The sequence below is a fragment of the Schistocerca serialis genome, unplaced genomic scaffold (genome assembly GCF_023864345.2).
Source record: "Schistocerca serialis cubense isolate TAMUIC-IGC-003099 unplaced genomic scaffold, iqSchSeri2.2 HiC_scaffold_1400, whole genome shotgun sequence".
Lineage (NCBI taxonomy): Eukaryota > Metazoa > Arthropoda > Insecta > Orthoptera > Acrididae > Schistocerca > Schistocerca serialis.
The window spans coordinates 1,100,939-1,121,321 of NW_026047626.1; the positions used below are offsets into that span (position 1 = coordinate 1,100,939).

Genomic DNA, 20,383 nt, shown 5'->3' on the forward strand with positions numbered 1-20,383 from the left:
CTTACGTGTTCCAACATTTCTACGGAATTCAAACTGATCTTCCCCGAGGTGGGCTTCTACCAGGTTTTCCATTCGTCTGTAAGGAATTCGCATTAGTATTTTGCAGCTGTGACTTATTAAACCGATATTTCGGTAATTTTCACATCTGTCAACACCTGCTTTCTTTGGGATTGGAATTATTATATTCTTCTTGAAGTCTGAGGGTATTTCGCCTGTCTCATACATCGTGCTCACCAGATGGCCTTGGGAGAACCAGTCATGACAAAAGTCTACCATCAGTAGTTCTAATGGAATGTTGTCTACTCCCGGGGCCTTGTTTCGACTCAGGTCTTTCAGTGCTCTGTCAAACTCTTCACGCAGAATCATATCTCCCATTTCATCTTCATCTACATCCTCTTCCATTACCATAACAGTGTCCTCAAGAACATGGCCCCTGTATAGACCACTATACACTACTTCCACCTTTCTACTTTCCCTTCTTTGCTTAGAACTAGGTTCCCATCTGAGCTCTTGATATTCATGCAACTGGTTCTCTTTTCTCCAAAGGTCTCTTTAATTTTCCTGTAGGCAGTATCTATCTTACCCCTAGTGAGACAAGCCTCTACATCCTTACATTTGTCCTCTAGCCATCCCTGCTTAGCCATTTTGCATTTCCTGTCGATATCATTTTTTAGACGTTTGTATTCCTTTTTGCCTGCTTCAGTTACTGCATTTTTATTTTTTCTCCTTTCATCAATTTAATTCAATATTTCTTCTGTTACCCAAGGATTTCTATTAGCCCTCGTCTTTTTACCTACTTGATCCTCTGCTGCCTTCACTACTTCATCCCTCAGAGCTACCCATTCTTCTTCTACTGTATTTCTTTCCCCCATGCGTGTCAATTGTTCCCTTATGCTCTCCCTGAAACTCTCTACAACCTCTGGTTCTTTCAGTTTATCCAGGTCCCATCTCCTTAAATTCCCACCTTTTTGCAGTTTCTTCAGTTTCAATCTGCAGTTCATAACCAAGAGATTGTGGTCAGAATCCACATCTGCCCCTGGAAATGTCTTACAATTTAAAACCTGGTTCCTAAATTTCTGTCTTACCATTACATAATCTATCTGATACCTTTTCGTATCTCCAGGATTCTTCCAGGTATACAAGCTTCTTTTATGATTCTTGAACCAAGTGTTAGCTATGATTAAGTTATGCTCTGTGCAAAATTCTACAAGGCGGCTTCCTCTTTCAATCCTTCCCCTCAATCCATATTCACCTACTATGTTTCCTTCTCTCCCTTTTCCTACTGACGAATTCCAGTCACCCATGACTATTAAATTTTCGTCTCCCTTCACTACCTGAATAATTTCTTTTATCTCGTCATACATTGCATATATTTCTTCATCATCTGCAGAGCTAGTTGGCATATAAACTTGTACTACTGTAGTAGGCATGGGCTTTGTGTCTTTCTTGGCCACAATAATGCGTTCACTATGCTGTTTGTAGTAGCTAACCAGCACTCCTATTTTTTTATTCATTATTAAACCTACTCCTGCATTACCCCTACTTGATTTTGTATTTATAACCCTGTAATCACCTGACCAAAAGTCTTGTTCCTCCTGTCACCGAACTTCACTAATTCCCACTATAACTTTAACCTATCCACTGCCCTTTTTAAATTTTCTAACCTACCTGCCCGATTAAGGGATCGGACATTCCACGCTCCGATCCGTAGAACGCCAGTTTTCTTTCTCCTGATAACGGCGTCCTCCTGAGTAGTCCCCGCCCGGAGATCCGAATGGGGGACTATTTTACCTCTGGAATATTTTACCCAAGAGGACGACATCATCATTTAATCATACAGTAAAGCAGCTTGTCCTCGGGAAAAATTACGGCTGTAGTTTCCCCTTGCTTTCAGCCGTCTGCAGTACCAGCACAGCAAGGCCGTTTTGGAGTCAACAGTACTGTTCATAATAGTTTACCTACTTTTCTGTATTATTATTTATAATTACTTCTACTCATGCATTACTCCTATTTCATTTTGTGTTGATAACTCTGCACCCACCTAACCAGAAATGTTGTTCTTCCTCCCATGCACCACACTAATTCCCACCATATCGAACTTCAACTTATCCATTTCTGATTTCATGTTCTCTGACTCACCTAATCAATCAAGGGACTTAACATTCCACACTCTCACTTATAGTGATATTGTTTCTTTCCCCTGATGATATCCACCAGAGTAGCCCCCTCCCAGAGATCTTATTGGGAGGCTATATTGCTACTAGAATATTTTACCCAATTGGATGTCATTATCATTAAACTATACAGCAGAGCACAATGTCCTCTGGAATTGCAAAATAATTTCCCTAGCATATGGTATGGTTGTGGCTGGTACCTGTACTACTAGAAAGACCGGCCATCCATCTTCATTAACCTCATGTTAGCGTGTGGACTCTCCGTAGATATCCTTCCATTGCAGTTTTATATACTGTATGTCTCCCAGTTTCATTAAGGCAGGCATGTTACTTCACTTTGGCAAGATAAATGTTTAATATGGTAAGTGGGTGCCACATAACTGAAACATGTCAAATAACTTAGCTATTACCAAAACGTCACAAAATTAGGAAATCATGACATTGTGCCGTGGAGATGCTGATAGACTTTTTAGTAGTACACTAAATATCATATATTCTCACAACACTATAGTAAGTTTTTGTTTATCATAAGTTATTTTTCAGACGTTACACAGCAATTAAGAAGGGCTGGTAGAAATGAGGCAACACATTCTTGAGGAAAATTATGAATAACATAAATGGTAAGATGCAGTTAAGAGATATAATATTAAACTGAAGTTCATAAGGGTTAACAGCATGTGTTACTGCTCACGTAATCAATCTTGACATGATGCCATAAGTCCCAAATATCACAAGCTTTGTTGTGGGATTTCATTGTGTCATTTAAAGGACAAGAACTCTATGAGAAATATCAGAAAGCTGTATATGAATCAGGAACATATGTGTTGCAACAATTCTACCAGCTTGAACCATGACTGTCCAGCAAAAGACTAGGATATTTGCTGTGTCATTCACTTTCGTTATGAGAAGGTTGTTCCAATGGGACATCTTGGTATATTCAGTGTTGGAAGTTTCACTAGCAATGTCTTCAAGAACACATTTGATGATGGCTTGAGGGTTGTGGCAACTGATGGGGGGTGTTACTTGATGTTCTACTCTATCCCAAAAGAACTAGATAGAAAATACTTGAAACCTACACCACCACCATACTCACTGGAGAAAAAACATATAAGATAATAACTGTCCAAATAATGAGACTTGGCACTTTCAGAGCATCAGGTACAAATACCCTATATCCCATGAATCACATGTGATGCAAATATTGATGGTTTTGTGATGGAACCATAAAGTTCCACAGTGAAAACCTTCAAATTGTCATCTCCCTAATGCCTTGTAGTAATAACACAAAAGCTTATCATTGGTTTAATTACTATTATACTGCAATGGAAAATTCATGTTTTGATAGCACATGTTGAGTAAATGAAACTTTTTATCTGTAGAAGATCACTGTATTTCATGTGAGTCACTTTGTAAATGTTTCAATACTCCCATGCTGTCAGGGCACAGTATCTGACTGGTTTCCAGTGGGGGTAAGGACAGCTGGATGGGCAACCTGTATTATTTGCTGTGTGTGAGGGATAAGTGAGGATTGAGATCAGACACTAGCTGTATGAATTCTTAGGGCAGTTACTCAATGATAACAATAGATTTTGTTTTGATTTGCCAAGATCCTCTTTTGCAAGAAGCATTGCTAATATTGCCCTAAAATTTTGCCAGCCATTTCATTTGTAGGAGATATTAATGTCAGTAATACGCAGGTGTAATACCAGCATCTCCTGGTGCGTTGTGAGATGAGCTATGTCTTCTGATTACAAGTGCTAGAATTTACTTCAGCACAGTTATTTATTTTCTCACAACTAATCTCTAATCCTGCTTCATTATAATTGTAACCTACACACATAGGTATGTCAAAAGGTCACTGAGGTGGGTACCACATGGAGCAAACAGAGGATTGTTTTACCATCTGGAGATATTCAAAATTGCTTACATCTTGCCAGACTATGGTTATTGCAAGGTAGATTCACCACACTGTTGGTGCACTTGTCCTGTTGTGGAAGTGAGTGTCAACCCACAGTACTCACCTCGCGCAAAGCGTGGTGATAGTTCCAATGTTGTTCATCTACAGTGAATATTTAGCCCAGAACAGCTGTCTACGTCATTTCTTTTGTCTGCTGGCTCAACAAAAGTATGAGTAATGATGAGGAGGATTTACTATTGTTGTGATAGCCCATGAAACTGCTGTATCAGTCAGGAACAAATCTAAAAACCTGAGGGGAGAAAAGGAGATAGCTCAGACAGGGTGGATGTAATGCCACAAGAAACCTAGATATGACTTTTTATTTTCAAGTAGTGCCACATAACAGCTGAACTAGAAGGAAAATTTCCGCTTTATGTGAGAAAGCAATCTTGCCTGTTCTACTGAACCCAGGCGAAAATGATACATTGCACAATAATTACTGTAAGGTGTAAGCCAAATGACAAGAAAAATTCGATCAGCATGTGGCATACTTCGTCTGTAGAATCCAAGAAACTGCGCACCCACATCCAGTGTACATTTGAAGGATATTGCTCCACCCTGAGAATGTGAATGGCTGGAATACACTGCCTTTCCCTTATCTGATATGTGGGAAATATGTGTAATTGTGGCTGTGTCCTCCTTGTATATGTTTACATAGGAGTGTTCGGGAAAGTCAGTGCCTGCCATCTATGCTATCTGTAAGCTTTGAAAGTGGGAGGTGTTTTCAGCCACGTTGATTATGGGCACACCAGGCATCTACTCTTATAATCCGGCAGATGTGGAAGCGACTGTATAAGAAATATACCTACATAGGGCATACCCAAAAGGGTATTCAACATACAGTACTGTAGTCAGTGGGATACAATATTCTACATTAACTTAGTGTCTGATGATTTTAGACAGCCTTTTGTAGCCTTGAATTTAAACTTATGTCATAACCTTACCACAACTATATGAGGTGCAGTATATCCAAGAAAACGAAGATTAACAATCTGCAGCACAACTGAGATCATGATTATTTTGTTCAGAGCTTTTAAGGCTAACCTCTATGAGCGAACTCAAGACAGAAATATTTCTTAAAATGTTTCTCTGCATAGCCATCTACGGCAGCAAAATTTCAGTTTTTGATGTAATCAAACTGTAATGTTTCGCTGTCATTGGTTACTTGAAACCACATATCCATCAAAAGACAAAACAGTCAAAATCAGCAATCAGGATAGAATAATAGCATGCAAGTATGTGCATGCTCCTACACACCCACAGCCATATCCACACTCCAATGACCTCATTGGGAAGCTCAAAGATGTCCAGTTCTATTGTGATGGAATGGGGTAGCTGCAGGTGGAATGATTATACCCAGATATCACACGGGTAGACCATGCGCCTACTGCCATCACTTGCTCGCAGGAGACTATGGTAGGATGGACTGTACATGATTTGTGCTGATGTCACCATTGATAGGGGTGTGTGATTCAGTTGAGGATGTATTGAAACTCCAGGGGACCAGGAGTTGTGAAGATACTATCGAATGGGAGGCTGTAACTGCATTGGCATCCTGCCTGACAGACAATATGTCAATTAGAAAGGGCTAAACATAAGCTGTGCTGCTAACAACGCACTCTAAATTCGGAATAATTTGTGTGTGTCATTCACATTTGTTCATCAGTCTGGAAATTTATGTATGTGTTCGTGTACAGGTGTTGTCCACCTGGTTGATGGCCATACTACCTAGCCAATAATAAATGTGATGTTTGTGGTAGTTGGGGATTCATTTGGAATCAAATAAAATGCCATGCTTAATTGCTTTGTGAAATAAATTTATCATGAGTGATTTCAAGAATTTATACTCTAAGCTCAAAGTGTTCTCCAAAACAAAGAAAGATCCACTTGGAGAGAGTGATTTATTTTTATTTTAAAATCATTGATTTCTCTTTTCTTTTCCTTTATTTTTGGGAGGAAACTGTTACGTCAAGAACTGAGGGATATTATATCTAATAAAAGTAATAATTTGATCTAAAAGATTGTTGAACAGTATTTTAAAAATATTACAAGACTTTTTTAAACAACAGTACCTACTAAAAAATTAGGAAACCCAGTCAGCACTGAATGAGACTGGTCGTTATTGAATTTCCTGTGATCATTTGCCTTATAAAAATTCTATTGCTCTGGCAGAATGTCATGATAATTTTAAATCACTTACATGTACTGAATAAGTTATCTGTGACACCCATACATTTTTTCTTTCGGTTTATAGTCCCTGATTCTGTGGATGGTGAAATACTGCTTTTTGTATCATGTAAATCAACATTTCACACCTCTTTTCTCCTTCCTCAGTTTCATTCAAAGTGCTGGTGACAGCTGTAACGTTTCGTATCAAGAAGCATTACATCAAGGACTAGTCGATGACGATCAGAAGATAGATACAGAGATGTTAACAGATTTCAGTATGTCTCATAACTATACCAAGTTACGGACTTCACATGAAGACAGCTTATGTGGCACTAGATTAAGTTGTAGCATCAGGGAAAAGGAATTCCATAAGTTTAACTGTAGTTTCTGCCTACAGAGCTTCCCTTCAAAATACAGACTCATAATGCATATCTTCATCCACATGGATGGTGTGCAGGCACCTGCATATGTGTGTAAGTCATGTGGTGAGGTATTGCCCACTGATGACAGCTTGAAAGAACATTTGAGAATGAGTGAGGTGACCAAGCATTATCAGCTGCCAACATTGAGAAACTTGAATGCAGTGATTACCATGAAAACATCATCTCCTTAGAAAGTGTACGAGAAGAAATCGTGGAACAGACTGAGAAGCAATCTTCATCCAAGGAAACCACGAAAACTTTAAGGAAATCCTTTAGTGACACAAGCAATACACATACTGTGACACAAGTTGCAGAGCAACTCAGATGTGATGACTATGGAATTTTGTGTACAAGTGATCATTTTAATGTCCACACTGTGCTAAGTGCAAAGAGACGTCACAAATGTGATGTTTGTGGCAAATTGTTTAATCGTTCAAATAGTCTCAAGGTACACGAATTAATACACACGGGAAAGAGACCCCACGAATGCCATGTTTGTGGAAAATCGTTTACTCAGTCGAGCCATCTCAAAAGACATGAATTAATACATACAGGAAAGAGACCCCATGAATGCGGTGTTTGTGGAAAATCGTTTATTCTTTCGGGCAGTCTGAAGGCTCATGAATTAATACACACGGGAAAGAGACCCCACGAATGCCGTGTTTGTGGAAAATCGTTTACTCAGTCGAGCAATCACAAAAGACATGAATTAATACATAAAGGAAAGAGACCCCATGAATGTGGTGTTTCTGGAAAATCGTTTACTCAGTCGGGCCATCTCAAGACGCAAAACGTAATACACACAGGAAAGAGACCCCACGAGTGCGATGTTTGTGGAAAATCTTTTCCTAAGTCGAGACATCTCAAGAGCCACGGATTAATACACACTGGTAAGAGATCCTACAAATGTACTGTTTGTGGAAAATCGTTTATTCGTTCGGGCAATCTCAAGGTACACGAATTAATACACACAGGAACGAGACCCCATGAATGCGGTGTTTGTGGAAAATCGTTCACTCTGTCAGGCCATCTCAAGACCCACTTGTTAATACACATAGGAAAGAGACCCCATGAATGCGGTGTTTGTGGAAAATCGTTCACTCTGTCGGGCCATCTCAAGACCCACATGTTAATACACACAGGAAAGAGACCCCACGAATGCGAAGTTTGTGGAAAATCATTTACTCAGTCGGGCCATCTCAAGAGTCATTTGTTGACACATATTGGAAAGAGACCCTACAAATATAGTGTTGCGTAAATCGTTTCCTCAATGGGGCAGTCTCAAGAAACACGAATTAATACACACTGAACAGGGACCACACAGTCAATGTTGGTGGCAAATCGTTTTCAGAACTGGGTCATCTGAAAATACACGCAGGAATGAGCCCCTACAAATATGATACTTGCGGCAAATATTTTTCTTACTCTGGTAATCTCAAGGAAACATTAGTACACACCGGTAAACGACCACACAAATGTAGTATTTTTGGCAAATTGTATAAAAACTCGAGTAACCTCAAGAAACAGCTATCACTACACACTGAAAAGAAGGCTACACAGATGTGATATTTGCTGGGAATCTTTTAATCCGGTCTATCATCTTTAGAAGCATGCAATAATACACATTACGTAGAGACCACTCAAAGTATTGTTGAGGTCTGTAGACTTAAACATGTTCAAAGGAGAGCACAAGTGCGTTATGAATATTGTTCGCATGTGCTACAGAAAGGTCACAAAAAATACGACAAATCCGTTTTCACAGCTTCATGTTCAAAGAAGTTGCATACTAAATACAATATATGAAGCACACATTGCAATTTTTTGTTGTAAATGCTCCATGCTATAACGATCTGTCTACCAGAAATTGGTGCATTGAGAGATATCTGTTACTTGTTTGAGTAGAAGTCCTATGCAGTAATCACGACTCCATATTCTTCAAGAGAATTTACCAGTATGTTGCTAATTATTTGAAAGAAACTGCCATTTCAATATTCATGAAGCTGTAGGCAGTACCCAGGCGACAGCATAAATGTGTTTATTACACATCCATCACTCAGGCTATTTTTCTCAACGATGGAGAAAGATACAAAAATATCATGATTATGCAAACATGTTACTGAGGTATGCCTTCTTAATAGTAATGCTGTTTGTGTGATCAAAATTTGCACACATGTGAACTATCTGTGCTACTTCTACATTAGGAAATAACTGATGGTGGCAAGTATGCAGAGACCAGGCAAAAATTGTAATCATCTGCCTAGTAGCACTTTCAGACTGCAATACAACAGTGCTTCTGTATGGTATGGACTCATTAGTACTCTGTTAGTTTTCCACTAGTAAATTGGACTATATGTCTACACACACCTCACACAGTTCCCATTTACTGCAGGCTATCAGTTTGTTGCTGTGTAGTTGGTGTGCAATAGCATCCCAAATTCGTTTCATAATGATTTAATGAGGTGGGAAAGACAACAGTGTGAGCTATCATGATGCTCAAACCATTACAGTGTGATTCTGACCTTGTGATTGTGACCAGGGAATACATCAACCATTAAGTGACACAGAGGTTGCAATTATGTTCGTGTTCTCCACATCTGTCATGGTGCTTCCAGTTATGACCAGCTGTTTCTTGGCGTCTCATATGAATATCCCCTATAGCATGACATTGCCCCCAACTTTCTGCACCTGTTGTGTTGTGCATGTGTTGAACGACTGTTCATCTGGGTGATGGCACATCAGGGCACAACCATTGACCTGGTCCACAAGAAATGTCACTTATCCCAACACGTGACACATCTTTATTGGTATGCAGTCCAATCTCAATTATCCCATTTGTATTACTATAGTAACTGACAATGTTGTTAGATCAACATGGGAATACAAAGCTGTTATATAACTTGGGGCCTCATGTTCAACAGTGTCTGCTGAATAGCTTGAAACTCATGTGCCTGCTCAAGCATTTTCTCCTGTCTCCACAGATTGCCATCAATCCCATTTTACAGAGCAGCTAGGTTCTGATCTCCTTGTTCTAGGTAATGCATGGTAATCCTACAACCTTTTGTCAACTTGTGGATATACCATCTTTCAAAGATGTTCCATAGAGGCTAATGATAGAAGCATCTGAGCAGCCAACCAGATTCACTGTTTTTAGCTGCACTTACCCAGGCACCAGGCAAAACCATCTGCTCTTTGGCAAAGTTATTTATGCCAGTTTTTTACACATACTGTAACTAGAATGATCACCCATTCATTGCTGGTTATATAGTTTCGTTACTACTTGACATAACAAAAATGCCACTGGGTAGCACACACTCCTCCTAGGGAAGTGGGTATAATGATTTGGATCAACAGTGTATCTTGACACAAAAGGATCTTTTGGTAAATTATGTAGTAATTCAAATTTTCATGTTTCATTAAATTTTATGCCAATATACTATTGTCAGTTTAAGTGCCATATTTCTTGTGAAAAATATTTGTATTAAAAATCCCTGTACATAATTCTGATTAAATGATGATTAATTCTATGCATCAAATCTTTTAATTATTTGTCTGTTTTTAAATATCATGTAACTACTGTACAAACATCAGTGGCAAAACTGTCATTATGTAGTGTCAGATTATAATTCCAATTGTTTGTATAAACATGAGGACAGTTATAAGAGCTCAGTGTGATTACTAGAATATGAATTTAATCCAAATGCATAATTTTTGTTGTAATAAGTTAATTTATTAAATTTGCTTTCTTTCTAATTGCTTTGTTTTAACCTGATTTTTTTCGTTGTCTTTTATCTGCTTTAAACATGATTTCATAGTGTGTATTTTCCATAATTTCTCTGACTAAATGTGAGGTTTTCAGAAATCTTTACTAATGCTTTGTCTTATATTTCATAATGTTTGTTTTTGGTCAGTGTTTTCGATTTCTCACCAATTTCTTATTGGTGTAAGGTAGTTTGTTTATTAAGTTTTGTCATACTTTCCAAAACTTGAGACTATTTTTATTAAGTGATAGGCATTTCTGAAGTTTGCGACACTTTCAGCTGTGTGTCTTTTTACTGTAATGAGAATGTATCTCTCATGATGGTTCTTGCAACATAATTGTGTGCTGCTATCTAGGCTACAATACTGCAGTGGCTTTTAAATATTTAGGGAATGCTGATCTATTCATCATTTGTCGACTCCCATCCTCATACACACTTCATTAGAAATTTTGGTTGTGACTTGGAAGGAAATTGCATGGATTTTAAATTGTTTCATTCTCATTATAGTAATGTTGTTACACTATTGTCTCCAGCTACTTATTTGCATATTTCTACTTCAGTTCCTGTTGGTACTGTGCTTTTTGTGGTTGGTCTATTTTAATCAAAACAAAAATATTTTGTTCTCTCAGTAATGCTTGCTGAGACAAACATCATTACTATTATTATTCAGGTAAGAACAGAGCCTTGAATTCACAAACTTACAATACTATACTCACATGAAGCTTAAATTCTGGCTTGTAACTCTTCTATTTTAATGGACTCATCACTGAAAATACGCTTGTGATGATTCTAAAGATTCTGAAAAAAATTAAGTAATCCACAGTGATATATTAAAATAAGAGTTCAAGTGACAGAAGCAATGGGAAATATTGACAATAGTACTTTGTCAAAATAAAGTGCCATTAATTGTTGTAATGTGGTATTTATATAATAAGACTGAAACAAATGTCATTAGTAACCGGTTATTATTGCTGTCATCATATGATGTTCCTGACCACTTTTAAATGTTTTCTGCTGAAATATATGTGGCAAATTCCATAAAGGCTGTAATGAATGTCTTCACATTATCACCACTGCACTTCAAGCTAATATGCGTGGCATTTTATAACCAAAAAGTTCTTAGGAACATCATTTAGACACTATAATTGTTGCCTTGCACTCCTGTCCAAAATGGATCTTTTTGAAACATGTATTGTTAGACATCTGTCGAAAGACTAATGTTAGTGTTATCTTGAGTCCAAACTGAATCATAAATCAAGAAACTATGATTTTAAATATTGTTGTTAACAGAATTGGAGTATTTTTTGTTTGAAATTACTTTAGTGAATGAAGTTTGTTGGAAGATGATACAGGTTTCATATAAAGCTAGAAAAGCTGCTTTTCACTAAAATATAAAATTGTGAAAATAGTTTGCAGATTCATGCTACTTATTTGGATTCTGTATTACGTATTCCTGCTATTAAAATTTTTTATGGTTTATGTTTAATGTGGCTACGTTTACTAAAGGTAAGTTAAATAGTTTGCCACATAGGACTGCAGGTGTAGCTCACTCATACATTTATACCCATAAATTTGTACACGTTGGAGCTAGGCAGTTGCACATCGACATAGTTTCATATCTTTGGTTACAGTGCATGGCACATGAGATAGATCTATGCAATTCATACATTGTCTCATAAAGAACAGATTGAGATGCACCAGTATCCCCCTGTGGATGTCCCATTAGCTAAGTCTATTTGATTATACTCAGGTTAGTTGATTTTCAACAAATGTTACCGTAAAGCATGCTATGGGACATTTTTTAAGCATTTGCATTACTACAAATAATTATGATCTCTCCAGAGTTAGTGCCTCATCTAATAATGGGGTACACGAAAGAAGCCTGCCTGAAGATTGCAATGTTTGATGATAAATACAGAGATACGAATTGCAATCATGTGTACCCTGGGAAATGTCAGAATAACCCGGCAGCCGATCATTTCACACCAGAAGTATTAGAAACATCTAATCAACAGTCGTTTTTGGGCCAGTGTTGACTATAATATCCATGAATATTGAAGGAATACCTTCCTGCAAGCAACAACTCTTGCAAGACATGTGCCACACCAAGTACTGTGATACCTTGTGTTGAAGAAATATATAGATACCCAGCAGAGATGTCCTTCTGTTCCTGGAATGAAACTGGTTGCTGAAACACATTATGTACAGTATGGAAGCGCCATCCTTATAAGACCTGACCTTGAAGTCTGTAGTATTCGTCGGTCAGATAAGAATAATGAAATTATTACTGTTAAGTAACTGTAGAGTCACATCAGCATATAAACCTCCAGCAACAGATTTTTCCTTCACCCCACCTGAAAATTTTATTACAGGGAAATATTCTATTGTGGTACCTGATATCAACAGTCACAGCCTTGCTTGGGGGTACAGTCAAGAGGATCAAAATGGTGAGGCTGTCCTCATGTGGGCTGAAACTTTCCATCTCTCACTCCTTCATGACAGCAAACTACCTCATTCCTTCTACAGTGGACACTGGTTAAATCCGTATCTGCTTTTCGTTAGTGAAAGTATTTTTAATACCTGCACTAAATACGTCTCTAAGCTCATACCGAATACACAACGTCGACCTATTATGTGTCAAGTTCTCCCATAAGTAAGACCTCATGAAATCCCTTTCAGACGAAGGTACAACTTCAAAACGGCTGATTGGCAGAAATTTTCAAAATTATTAGATGAGAAAATTTAACTATAGGTCTTGTGATAGATCAATATGAGAATTTTGTTAACATCGTTAATGCCTCCTCCTGAGCATCAATTCTAAGGGGATGCAGAATGAACTATATCAAGGGTATAACCCCTGAAACGACCTCTCTTCTTCAAGAGTACTACAGGGAGTTGGAAGAAGATCCTTTCAGTGAAGCCACATCAAGCCTTGCACAGAATGTCCTCTCTTTAATATCTGAGGCTAAGAAAGAAGAATGGATACAATTAATGTCAGACTGTGACGTGAGTAAAAGAAGCCAAAAGGCCAGGAGGCTATTACATCGTCTGAGTAATGATAACACTCAGGTCAACACGTATGTTAATATTAAACCAGACCAAATTGCTTACCAACTCCTGATTCATGACAGATCAACTAAACCCACAAATATAGAGAGGAAACAATTATTCAGGCAAACAGATCAAGAGAATAGTGTCTTATCTCCATCTTTCTTTCGTGAAGAATTGAATTCAGTCCTGAATAAATGTAAATTAGACGTTAGAGCTGAACAAATCAAGAATTTTGGTTCCGCTAAAATGCTTTGGTTACTGCAATTTATGGGAAACTGTATTTGAGAGAGCAAGATCGCTAAAGTAGGCGAAAAATCAAGAGTAACTGCCATACCGAAACATGGAAAGGATAGGAAAGATCCCAAAAATTATAGACCACTCTCTTTACTCTGTCACCTCTACAAAATACTGGAGAGACTTATTCTTCAGAGAGTGATTAGAAAGGTGGAGCATCTTCTAATACCACATCAAGCAGCTTCAGAGAAGGGAAGAGCCACACATCTTAAATATTAAACTTAACACAACATATCGAAGATGGCTATGAGAAATGGCTCATTACAGGTGCTGTGTTCATCGATCTATCCACAGCCTACGATATGATCAACCATCGGCTCCTTCTAAATAAAGTTTATGGCATAACTAAAGGCTTCACATGCATGTGCAATATTAGAAACCTTCTCCAGAATTACAGATTTATTTATTTATTGTGGGATTTCAGGGTAAGAAAAGTAGGTGGAGAAATCAGAAAAATGGGCTTCCACAAGGCAGTGTGCTTGCACTGCTATTATTCAACATCTATACCAACGATCAACCTATCTCTGAAGGAACCTTGAGCTTTATTTATGCTGATGACTGCACTATCACCACTCAGGCTTACTGTTCTCAGTCTGTAGAAGATTTGCTATCAAAATATCTGGAAAAATTCACTGTTTACTGTTATGGGAATTACTTGAAACCTAATCCTGCCAAGACTCAGATCTGCGCTTTCCACCTGAAGAATAAACGGGCAAATAGATCGTTAAATATATCCTGAGGAGATACCGTACTCGAGCATAATCCTACTCGCAAAAATCCTAGAGTAATACTGGATTGCACGCTAACATATAAAAAGCGTTGACTAAACACCAAACAGAAAGTGGCATCCAGAGATAATAACAGTGCGAAAATTGACAGGTACATCATGGGGTGCTAAACCATGCACCGTGTTGTTCCACTACTGAATATGCATGGTACAGGTCCAATCATGCCAGGAACGTAGATGAGGCTCTAAATCAGCCTTGCAAGATTATCATGGGTTGCTTAAGATCTATTCCTGTGGACAAACTCCATTGCCTCACTGGCATAGCTCCTCCTTGAAATGAGATGTTAGGTAGCTGCGAAATATGAGAAAAGTAAGGCCACAACGAAGGAAGCCCAACCACTACATGAGGCTGAAATCAAGAAAGAGCTTCTTGACAACTATTGAGGCTCTCATTGAGAATCCACGTGTGGCAAGGAACTTGCGATGGCGGGAGAAATGTCGGTATGTGGGAGAATGGATCGCTCCAAACAAAGAACTCCCTCATAGATATTCAGAGAAGTGGTCAATATGGGGTCTCTCAGTAGATTATGATCAAACACAACGTTCAAGACCAGTCTGCAGACTTGGGGTTTCTCTGTAGACTCAGTTCTTTGCCAGTGTGGCGTTGAGCAGACTAACAGCCATTTCCCCTCAGTGTTCCTCATCACCAACCACCTGCACCATGCAAGACCTGTTGAGAGCTACACCAAATGCACTTGACGTGTCCAATTTTTGGTCTTCTTTTGTATATATATTTTTGACACTTCTGTTCTTTTGACATGACAAATAAATAATCTAATAATAGTAACTTCAAGAAAAAACTGTATCATTTGGTTTTAATGTCCAGTGGAAAAAAAGATGATTAATATGTTAGTGGAGGAGATATGACAAGATGGTTTTTGGTACAGTGATATTAGCAACGAAATGAACCTAATACGGCATCCTTTTTATGGTTAACTAGATGGAATGCCACAATCATAGCATTAACTCTCATCATTTTGCAGGTACGAAGATGCACAACCTACTTAATAGAAACACAACTTGATATTCCTTCTGACAAGAACAGAGACAGTAAGGATATGGTGGAAAATATTAGTACTCTGTGTATGAAAATTAGCAAACACTAAAAGGATGATGGATAGCAGCAGCTACAAGAGTTGTGCCTGAACAAAAAGAAAAACTAGTGAAATCCTAGCATGAAATAGTATCAGCATCATTTGAGGGAATATAGGAGCTGCTGCAGTGCAGAACACCAGGTGGATTGTGGACAAGATATAGTTGATGGTTTCGTGATTGTGTGAGGGCCAATTAAGAGTCATAAATGTAGTCAGAGAAGTCTGCAGTTATTGCAGTGCTAGTTTCTATTGGGCCCTCCAGGAAAGATAAAGTTGCCAGTCTCGATAGAAACAGGGATGTGTCAGCTGCTCTGTAGCAGAGATAAAACACAATTGACGCTGTTGTAGATGGCACAAACCATGTTTGATTTAGCACAAGTAAATAAAAAAAGACTCACAAGCATATCGGACTAAATCAACTCCCCTGTACCAGCATGTGCACCTAGCTATGACTGAGCACAGAAAGTGGAACCGTAACGACAAAGAAAAGACAGAAATTAATAATATCTAGGGATCCTTGTTGGGACTGGCACACAGAGTTGTACATTCTTAACCTTTCACCCTTTCGAATAGGCTACAAATGTAGGAGAAAGGACATTGTTAGGGGCGAAAAATTAAAGGGCAATAGTGTATGTTCAGATCTGAGTTTGGTTTATATTACAATAACAAAGTAAAAAAAATCTGTCCATAATAAATGGTTTGCTGGCTATTAGATGTCCCAGGGTAGTTGTTGTGGTATTCCAGATCTGGCAGAACTGTTGAAGTGACATACTCAGGAAAAGAAAGTATTTGAAACACTTGGACAGTCGTAATGGAAGGAGTCTTCAGAAATAGTGTAGTAGTAGTAGTAGTAGTAGTAGTAGTAGTAGTAACAACAACATAAATAAAAAGGCTGTGTTGATACTGAGGATAAATGTAGTAAGCAATAATAATTTTAACTGTGGGAATCAAAATTAATTAGAAGTACAAAGTGCCAATACAAAAAAAAGCTCTGAGCAATATGGGACTGAACAACTGTGGTCATCAGTCACCTAGAACTTAGAACTACTTAAACCTAACTAACCTAAGGACATCACACACATCCATGCTCGAGGCAGGATTCGAACCGGCGACCGTAACAGTCACGCGGTTCCCGACTGAGCGCCTAGAACCGCTAGACCACCGCGGCCGGCAAAGTGCCAACACATTTACTATGAATAGAATGATATTGTGCAAAACTTACAATATGTTCAAAAATGGTCGAAATTTGAAAATTTATTACCCAGTCCGCAACAGAATTAAAAGAAAGAAGAAAATACAGTAAAAGGGGACAAATTCAAAAAAAGTGTGTACATTGTTTTAGAAACTAGTATTCCATATTTTGAGAGACAGTAGTATATATCATAACAAGAAAAACCGTGTAGGAGACATAGGCTCTAAAATACTTACTGTACCTTAAGGGGGGATATAATGGAAAATGCAAACATTTATTTAAAAATCATTACAGCCATATTTATTAATGTACAAATCTAAAATTTTACATGTGTAAACCAAATGAGCTGTGTTTTAACGGAAAAATATAATAAAATATGCAGGAATAATATTTTGCAAGAAATTTAAATTTTTTATTTTTTATTGTCTTTTTTTATGAAAAACCTCAACTCAAATTCTAATCATGCAATTAATCTGAAAATTCTATTTCAGTGTTCTGAGAAGGTTATAAGACCGCTGAACTACAGTTATTAATTTGTGGTACAAATTGTATTATTAACAGAGTTTCTGATTTTACATATCCAAAATAAATTTTTTTCTACATATCTAAAAATATCTACATATCTAAAAATTTGAATTTAATAGCAAGCAGTTCCTGAAAATTTCATGCATTAGTGCATATACTTTCTGAGAAAATGTTCTAATAATGTGAGAAATGTAAAACAGAGACATGAGGTTCAAAAATTTTCTTATCATACTTCTAGATGTAATAAGCTTACCTCAGTTTTAAAGTCGTCCATACTGATACATCCTCCAGATTTTTTATCTTTTCTAATCTTCCTGCCCCTTTTTTACAGGTCAGACACTGATCTGTTAGCTTTCTTGACCTAGCCCTCATCAATGGTGTAAAATGATTTTGTTTCAAACACACCAGGATCTACACCAGCTCTATCCATCACTTCAGTTCTGCCATTATTTCCGTTGTTGTAACATAAAACTGCGTCATAGACACCTACTTTGAGTACTTCAAATCCACAGAATGTTCTTTTTGAGCATTTAATCCACATTAAATTCTTGAGACTTTCATTTGCATATTGTGTCTTTGCTTGAAGACACTTCCTCAATAAATCAGGGTTTGCAAGAAACATGAACATGAAAACTTTACAGCCTGGCAGAGAAGCTCTAAATCAATAAGTCTGAATCCAGTGGAATCCATATCAACATCATTAACCTGTACAATTATCCAGAAGCTGAGAGCTGAAGCTGAGAGCTTATGTTCTTCAATTCGAGTTGCTTCCTCTTTTTTGTTAGTAAATCGATTTCCATGAAACCTCCGTTTCCTATACACTGTTTTCCACCACCCATTATGCGTAAATCTTGATTTCCACGTAAAGTTTGGCGAATTCAACCCACACCTACTAATATGTGTTATTATGGTCAAAACGTAAATAAACCACATGCAAGAAAGTTTTCAGGCAGAGGTATAGATGTCAGCCGAAGATATCGAAAGAATATAGCCATTACACTGATAAAGATTCCGCTGAAGCAAGCAGTTTCCCAATTGTTGGAAAAGGTGGGAGTGGCTGCCAGTGCAGAGTTAATCAGTTTAATAATTTAAATGCCTTTCTGAAGTTGCTATCACGGTGAAATTCACACAAAACATAGATTAAACTCTGTAGATCAAGAAAATAATGGTTTTTAAAAAAATCGATTTTTTTGACCAAAACCCACTACATCCCACCGCAAGAGATAAGAGTACTTGTTGATTTTCGTGCTGTGAAACATCTCTTCTCCTGCAAGCTCTTTTTTTCCAAAAGCTACCAAACAAATTGAACAGTCTATAGAAGGTAGTAAACAAATGAGTAGATTACAACAAGTAAGACAACTGTATTCTGTTATTGTGGGACAGTAGAACTTCCAATGCATCTGCTAATGTATACAGCCAGCATTTGTGAGACATCACTGAAGGACGTGTCCAGTATGATGTCCATTCACAGTAATGCAAGCTTCTATCTGTCTCTTAGGGAATCTTGGGTAACCACATCCTGTGGAGATACTCTCGTGTGTGACAGATGTGTTGGCGGATATTGATGATGTGTTTTTGTAGTGTCTGAACATTGTTAATGGCGCGTCCATACACCAAACGTTCCAAGTGTCCCCACAAACAAAAATTCAAGGGATGGTAGTTGGGGGATTGAGCTGGCCAAAGTACTGGGTCACCTCATAAAATCCATTGTCCAAGTGGCGTTCTCATACATTCAGCAGAAATTGGGCTGATGCTCCATCTCAATTCGTTGGTGGAATGCTATATTGTCTATCAGTGCAGACAAGTCAATTGTTAGGAATTAACGATACCTCATACCAATCAACATGTTTGTTAGCGTTTGGTAGTATAAAGGTTGCAGTAGAAGAGCTGATGTGTTTCACAGTGAAGAAGATGAACAAGTTCTCATAGTTCTTACAGTATGCATTTTGAAGTCCATATTGACTGTACATTTTTGTCTTGTTTTGATTCATACTACCACATCTAACAAAGTGGAGTACTTTTTTAACACCCAGTATACAGCAGCATAAAATTATCTCACAAAAACGAAAAACAGAGGTATGCTGTGTCAAAATCAATTGTGTGATGCACACATGCAGCGATGTGGAGCGACCAGTATGGCTGAAAATAAACGCACTTCATATGCTGAGATCAGAATGCAGGCAGTTTTATATGATAATATTCACCACCACTTGCATGGACAATATGAGGATTTTGGTTGTGTGCTTTTTTACCATTTGTGTGCATTTTACCAACTGCATGTATTTCATCAACTAGATTTTTATCATGAAATTTATACATGCAGAGTGCCTTTTATGCTTTGACTTCATGGCAATTTTATAGCAAGTTACAGAAGATCAGATGATGGCAGCATAAGACTGCCATATTGGAGCACAAGAGTGTCTACACTGTGATGGTGGCATATGAAGTGTGCTCATTTTAAAACCTATTACAATAAAACCTAATATTCCTATGAACTAGGTTGAGAAAAATATAGCAGAGCATTTATGTAAAAGACAACTGTAGCCCTAACTGTTAACAAGCATGAAAAACTTACAAATGCTTGTATTAAATATTATGAACATTCTATCTCCCATAGTCACAACTACATGTTTTTCTCTAATTCTTGCTTGCTTTGTCCCATTTTACGATGGGGGTTGACATTTTTGTTTGGGTTGTGGTGATGTTAGTGACAGTGGGTGACTGTGTGCCCTTCCTGATGCCACTATTCCTCCACTATTGAGTTCATATATCCTCTCAGTCTGCATCTAGAGTAAATTTCAAGTGAGAAACTGAGAACATTTTGTTTTAAATTTTTGTGTAGTGAGTATCTGAGGTACGACAACACTAACCAGCCTGTATTTACATAATTGGTTCTGGGAAATCGCCTAAAAATCATACCCTGGTTCATCAGCCCTCCATGAGGCTAATTCAAACTAGTG

The 20,383-nt window shown here is 37.8% G+C and overlaps 1 protein-coding gene across 1 annotated transcript in view; it reads left to right on the top strand.

The window, feature by feature from the left end:
- LOC126442684 (zinc finger protein 708-like) overlaps window positions 1-10,266 on the top strand; it is a 28,942-nt gene extending 18,676 nt beyond the window's left edge. Inside the window, exon 2 of the mRNA XM_050090737.1 lies at window positions 6,839-10,266. Coding sequence (XP_049946694.1) covers window positions 6,839-7,980 — 1,142 coding nt within the window. The 3' untranslated portion in view covers window positions 7,981-10,266. The remainder of the gene's footprint in view (window positions 1-6,838) is intronic.
- Window positions 10,267-20,383: the final 10,117 nt, after the last annotated feature.